The sequence below is a fragment of the Camelina sativa genome, chromosome 20 (assembly GCF_000633955.1).
Source record: "Camelina sativa cultivar DH55 chromosome 20, Cs, whole genome shotgun sequence".
Taxonomy (NCBI): Eukaryota; Viridiplantae; Streptophyta; class Magnoliopsida; order Brassicales; family Brassicaceae; genus Camelina; species Camelina sativa.
The window spans coordinates 21,596,505-21,603,791 of record NC_025704.1 but is presented as its reverse complement, the minus strand read 5'-3'; the positions used below and the strand labels follow the sequence as shown (position 1 = coordinate 21,603,791).

Genomic DNA, 7,287 nt, shown 5'->3' with positions numbered 1-7,287 from the left:
GGCTAAGAAATATGTGAAGAAGATTTTCAGGTTGCATGGGGTGCTAGCGAGTATTGTTCCTGATATGGATTCTAAGTTCACTTCGGTCTTCTGGAGGGCATTTCAGGCAGAGATGGATACTAAGGTGCATATGAGTGCTGCTTATCATCCCCAGACAGATTGACAGTCAGAGAGGACGATCCAGACGTTAGAGGATTTGTTGAGGATGTGTGTGTTGGATTGGGGTGACCATTGGGCAGATCACTTGAACCTGGTAGAGTTTGCTTACAACAACAGTTATCAGGCAAGTATTGAGATGGCTCCTTATAAGGCTTTGTATGGGAGGCCATGTCGTACACCGTTATGCTGGACTCAGGTGGGGGAGAGGAGTATGTATGGTGCTAGTTTTGTTCAGGAGACCTCAGAGAAGATTCGGGTGCTCAAGCTGAACATGAAGGAGGCTCAGGATAGGCAGAGGAGTTATGCTGATAAGAGGAGGAGGGATCTTGAGTTTCAGGTAGGAGACAGAGTGTACCTCAAGATGGCCATGTTGCGGGGTCCGAACAGGTCATTGACAGAGAGCCGAGGTATATGGGTCCGTTCAAAGTGATTGAGCGGGTGGGACCGATAGCATATAGGCTAGAGTTGCCTGAGGTTATGCATGCGTTCCACAAGGTTTTCCATGTGTCTATGTTGCGGAAGTGTCTCCGTGAAGATGATCGGTTGTTGACTATGATTCCTAAAGATCTTCAGCCTAACATGACCTTGGAGGCGAGACCAGTGAGGGTTCTTGGGAGGAGGATCAAGGAAGTTCGGAAGAAGAAGATTCCTTTGATGAGAGCCCTTTGGGATTGTGATGGTGTTGAGGAGCAGACTTGGGAGCCAGAGGCGAGGATGAAGGCAAGGTTTAAGAAGTGGTATGAGAAGCAAGCCGTGACTTGAGCTTTTCTAGCCTGGTCCGAGTTGTAATTCGTGGGTGGAGCGGGAATGGAGTATTCTAGCCCATCTCTCTTGTTTACGTGGTCACTTAGGGGTGGTTGGTTGTGCAACTAAGTAACAAGATGAGATGGTGTCTGGGGTACAAAATTCCTGTGAAGCGGTGTGCTGGAGAAATGTTTCCTGAAATAGGAGTTTCCAAAAGTGGAAAAGTTTCCAAAAGTGGAAAGTGCTAAAAATGGAAAGTTTTGTATGAGTTAGAATTTTTCCATTTTAGCAGTTGAGAGCCTTTGAGGGGCTTTTGTGGCCTTCGTGGCGGACTTTTGAGTCATTGTGCCCGTGTGTGGCGGTCTTTTGAGATATTGTGTGGCCTTCGTGGCGGACTTTTGAGTCATTATGCCCGTGTGTGGCGATCTTTTGAGACATTGTGTGGCCTTTGTGGTGGGCTGTTTAGCCAATTGTGTGACCTTTGTGGCGGGCTGTTTAGCCAATTGTGTGGCCTTTGTGGCAGGCTGTTTAGCCAATTTTGTGGCCTTTGTGATGGGCTGTTTAGCCAATGTACCTTTTTAGGCGGTCCTTCGGGATGTTGTCTTCGTGTTGATCCTTCAGGACAAGTGGTATTTGTGACGGTCTTTCGGGATGAGGGGTCTTTGTGACGGTCCTTTGGGACAAGTGGCCTTGGTGGCGGTCCTATTTAGGATATTTGTTTGGCCTTTGTTGCGGTCCTGTTTAGGACAATTGTTTGGCCTTGGTGGCGGTCCTGTTTAGGACATTTGTTTGGCCTTGGTGGCGGTCCTGTTTAGAACAATTGTTTGGCCTTTGTGGCGGCCCTTGTGGCATGTATATGATCCTTGTGTGGTCATTAGGTATTCCTGTGAGGGGATATGTGGTTGGTAGGACATTGTGTTGTTTTACACAAGCCACGAGAAGGAAACTTAGTTAGGGATAGGACTCAGACGAGTTTAGAATTGTTTGCTCGTGACTCTTGGGGGAACTTTAGTTCTCCTAGTACTGCCGTATTCTGAGACTTTTTGGCTTGNGAGTTTCAGGTAGGAGACAGAGTGTACCTCAAGATGGCCATGTTGCGGGGTCCGAACAGGTCATTGACAGAGAGCCGAGGTATATGGGTCCGTTCAAAGTGATTGAGCGGGTGGGACCGATAGCATATAGGCTAGAGTTGCCTGAGGTTATGCANGATTTTCATGTCTTGATTGATTATGTGAGTTAGTCAATTTTGTGTGGCATGGAGTCCTAGAACATCCCCTTCGAGACGACTGTGTGATTCCACGGTGAGTTTATGTTTCTGTGTTATAATTGTAATTATTTGCTTAGTCTTTTGTTCATGGTAGTGCAGATGGCTAGAGATGGTACTGTTGCTGGTCGTGGTCGTGGATGCGGACGTGTTCGTAGACGCGGACGTGGTCGTGGTAGGGGCAGAGTTCCAGAGGTTAGTGAGACAGAGGACCAGAGTGTGACAGTTGAGGGTGTTGGCGAGTCGCAGGGTGTTCCGGGGGATTCAGTGAGTGTGGCCGGAGGGGGCGGTGTTGATGCTCCAGTGGCCGGTGGTGCTAGGATCCCATGTGTGGGAGTCCCTGCAGGTGGAGTTCCTGGTGTTGACTTTGCGGCTATGCTAGCACAGTTGTTGGAGCGGTTGCCACCAGTGGTACCGGCTCAGGCTCAGGTAGTGCCACCAGTGGTGGCGGAGGAGCGGCATCCAGTGGCTGCAAATGCAGGAGCTCATGGACATTATTTGTCCATGCTCAAGGAGATGAAGGGTATTTTCACTGAGAGGTTTTTAGGTGGTACAGACCCTACTGTTGCGGATGCGTGGAGGATGAGTGTGGAACGTAACTTCCACACTCTGAGATGTCCTAAGGAGTTTTGGGTGGACATAGGGGTCCATCATTTGAGTGGTGATGCGGAGGTGTGGTGGAGATTAGTGGCTGCTAGGGGAGTGCAGATGGAGATGACTTGGGCTGACTTCGTCTTGGAGTTCAACCGCAAGTATTTTCCTAGAGAGGCATTGGATCGGTTGGAGGTGCAGTTCCTTCAGTTGTCTCAGAGGACACGGTCAGTACAGGAGCTGGACTTGAAGTCCAGTCAACTTCTTTGTTATGGGGGTCGGGCTATGGAGCCTGAGGAGGCCCGGATCAGGAGGTTTATGAGGGCTTTTCGTGATGACTTGAGGGTCCATTGTAGAGGACGTAGTTATGCTACGCATGCAGAGCTGGTTGAGACTGCAGCAGAGATTGAGCAGGAGATCCGGGTACAGTCAGTGGCGGTTAGTCCAGCGGTTCAGCCTAGTAAGGCTCAGCATCATGGGGGTTCTAGCCGGGGTGTCAAGCCTATGCAGGGAACCAAGAGGAGGTGGGAGGCTACGCAGACGCAGAGTGGTGCGGGTTGCTTCAAGTGTGGGAGCAAGGATCACAAGTTTGCTAGCTGTCCCAAGAGGAGTGCTCCGACGCAGGGCCTCGAGTATGCTATCATTGCAGGGAGCCAGGGCACATCAGGCCCTTGTGTCCCAAGTTGCAGCCGGCAGCAGTGGCAGCATTGCAGCAGGTGCAGCCTGGAGGTCAGCAGGTGGCACGGATTGAGCAGGCGCCACGGGTTTACACGACAGCAGAGACTGGTGGAACCAGTGCCGGGGCAATCACAGGTATAATTTCTGGTACTTGAGCTTTGTGAATTTTTAGTAGGTTCAGATTTTATGTTTTTCCTATGATAAAGTGTTAGGTTCTCAACACATGAGGTTTGTGTAGGGACCTTGTTGGTGGGCAGGTTTAAGTCCCATGTTATGTTTGATTCTGGAGCTTCTCATAGCTTCATTACTCCGGAGTGTGCAGAGAGTTCGAGAATCAGAGGGATCCCGAGTAGCGTACANTAGGGAGACAGGGCACATCAGGCCTTTTTGTCCCAAGTTGCAGCCGGCAGCAGTGGCAGCGTTGCAGCAGGTGCAGCCTGGAGGTCAGCAGGTGGCACGGATTGAGCAGGCGCCACGGGTTTACACGACAGCAGAGACTGGTGGAACCAGTGCCGGGGCAATCACAGGTATAATTTCTGGTACTTGAGCTTTGTGAATTTTTAGTAGGTTCAGATTTTATGTTTTTCCTATGATAAAGTGTTAGGTTCTCAACACATGAGGTTTGTGTAGGGACCTTGTTGGTGGGCAGGTTTAAGTCCCATGTTATGTTTGATTCTGGAGCTTCTCATAGCTTCATTACTCCGGAGTGTGCAGAGAGTTCGAGAATCAGAGGGATCCCGAGTAGCGTACAAGAGTTGTCAGAGTTGTGGGAGGCAAGTTCTTGAGAGTTACTGGGCGAGTTAGAGGAGTTGATATTCAGATCGCAGGAGAGTCGTGGCCAGCGGATTTGCTTATCAGTCGAGTGGAGTTGTATGATGTTATTCTCGGGATGGATTGGTTGCATCGGCATATGGTGCATTTGGATTGCCATCGGGGTCGAGTGAAGTTTGAGCGTCCAGGAGAGAAGTGTGTTTTTCAGGGTATTAGACCGACTTCGGGGAGTCTCGTGATCTCAGCCATTCAGGCTGGGAAGATGATCGAGAAGGGCCGTGAGGCTTATTTGGTTACTATATCTATGCCAGAGTCAGTGGGCAAGTCTACGGTTAGCGGTATTCCGGTAGTGGAGGAGTTTGAGGATGTGTTTCAGTCTTTGCAGGGATTACCACCATCTCGGTCGGATCCTTTTACTATTGAACTGGAACCGGGGACGATGCCGTTATCCAAGGCTCCTTACAGAATGGCTCCAGCAGAGATGGCAGAACTGAAGAAGCAGCTAGAGGATTTGTTGAGTAAGGGATTAATCCGTCCTAGTGTATCACTGTGGGGAGCGCCAGTGTTGTTTGTCAAGAAGAAGGATGGGAGTTTCCGGTTGTGCATTGATTATCGGGGTTTGAACCGGGTCACTATGAAGAACAAGTACCCTCTTCCTAGGATCGATGAGTTGTTGGATCAGTTGAGGGGTGCTACTTGGTTCTCCAAGATAGATCTGGCGTCGGGTTATCATCAGATACCGATAGATGAGGCAGATGTGAGGAAGACGGCTTTCAGGACGAGGTATGGGCATTATGAGTTTGTTGTGATGGCTTTCGGGTTGACTAACGCGCCAGCAGTGTTTATGAGATTGATGAACAGCGTGTTTCAGGAGTTTCTGGAGGTGTCTGTCATCACTTTCATTGACGATATCCTGGTATATTCTAAGAATCCTGAAGAGCATACAGTGCATTTGAGGACAGTTGTGGAGAAGCTGCGGGAGCAGAAGTTGTTTGCCAAGTTGAGCAAGTGTAGTTTTTGGCAGAGTGAGATGGGTTTTCTGGGTCACATTATTTCTGCAGAGGGGGTTTCTGTAGATCCGGAGAAGATTCAGGCTATCAGGGATTGGCCTAGACCGTATAATGCTACCGAGATCAGGAGTTTCCTTGGTTTAGCAGGTTACTATAGGAGGTTTGTGCATATATACCTACTTTAGGAGAAAGTATTTTCACTTTGACATACTTTTGGCTATTGGTGTACTTTTGGCATGTTTTTACACTGTTCACATTAATTTTAGACAACTTTACCCTTGAACTTGTGATAAGAAATAACTAATAGAAGAAAACTACATAAAATTGGAACCATCCAATTTTAATTAATAGCTTAGATCTTATGGCTTATATTTAATATAATCTAGCAATTTGTTTTTTTTTTTTGTTTTCTCTCTCTCTTCTCTCTGTCGAAATCAAAGTGTTTTTCTTTTCTCTTGTAAATAGATTGTGTAGCATTTTAGATCTTAGCAAAATTCTTTACATTTGGACAATTTATCTACAAATCTTAAGCTAATTCTGTAATCCATGGAGACCCAACAACCATTCGCCTCCTCTCCGGCAACCTCCTCCACTCCGACTCCAACAACTTTCTCTGCTCTGATTGTCGTCGGAGTTAATTTGAGCATCAAAACCCAAAACCACTCTGATCAGCTCTGTTATGATCTCTTTGCAAGGTTCATGTGTCACCCAAAACTCAAGGAGAACATAAAAAAAAAAGAGTTTAACATGATTAGTTACAGATCTTAACTTGAAAAGAAAAATAAACAAAGTTTAGTGGATGGATAAATTATGGATAGGTCTCCATGCATTCATTCAAAACAAAGTAAATTTTTCCAAAGTTAGTCTCTTTTCCACAACCAGTTCAAAGTGTGCGGCCATAACAAAGTATATTCATACATTAAGATTCATGATTTCCATCCAAGCCCATCCACTTAACTTTGACCACATGGTCATTAACCCTAATTTGTCGACATATGTTTGTTGGACATGAGCACATGCTTTCTTCTTCTCATTTACAAACAATTTAAGTAAATTGATATCATTTAATTTAGTTTCATCGCTACAAATGATAACCATGTGTACATGGTAGCATGGATACCATTGGTGTTTTGTTCATACATATTCTGATGATATAGTATTGTTATTGTGGCATATCAATTAGTTTAGTTTGATCACTACAAATGATAACCATGTGTATATGGTAGCATGGATAACATTGGTGTTTTGTTCATTCATATTCTGTTGGTATAGTATTGTTATTGTGTGATATCAATTAGTTTAATTTGATCACTACAAATGATAACCATGTGTACATGGTAGCATGGATACCATTGGTGTTTTATTCATTCATATTCTGTTGGTATAGTATTGTTATTGTGGTGAGAAATAAATAACTAAATCAAGAAAATTAAATACAACTTTTGTTTTGTTGTTTTAAGAACATGAATCGCTCCATTTGTGTATTGCTTTTAAGTTTACTATCTATGATATGCACCAATTCATGTAAGTTTAATAACTCTCCCAAGCATGTAATGGTCGTACTTGTTTTGTCTTTGTTTTAGCTTTCATTGCTGTGTGTTTATAATGCTCTGTTTTTATAATACTCTGTTTTTATAATGCTCTGTTTATTATGCTTTGCTTTCGTTATTTTGCAGTTTTCATAAACTGCTTCCACCCATTGTATATTTCTTTTGTTGATTAATAATTATAGCATTTGAATATATATATATATATATATATATATATATATATATAAACAGAGCAGTTCTAAGCAGTAAGCCCAACAACAGTAGTTCTTCTGCTCCTAATTTGAATCGAGAAACAACAACAGTGGTTTCAACGGCAGGTTATGATTGTTGTTGAGTTTCCATCAGATTTGATGAATAATGACGAAGGAGAAGAAACAAGGAACATAATTGGAGATTGGGTATGACGGTGGAGGGGAGAATTAGATCATGTGGTTCAATAATCTGGGATTAAATTGAGAATTTGAATAATCTGGTTAAGATATTTTCTCTCTTCTTCTCTGAAAAGAATTGAAACTGAATG

General features: G+C 44.8%; 1 protein-coding gene across 1 annotated transcript; it reads left to right on the top strand.

Annotated features, from left to right (window-relative positions):
* LOC109131370 (RNA-directed DNA polymerase homolog) lies at nucleotides 4,809-5,222 on the top strand (the record flags this gene model as incomplete). Its single annotated transcript, XM_019242259.1, has 1 exon — nucleotides 4,809-5,222. A coding segment is annotated over one exon (414 nt), but the record flags the coding sequence as incomplete, so codon positions are not given.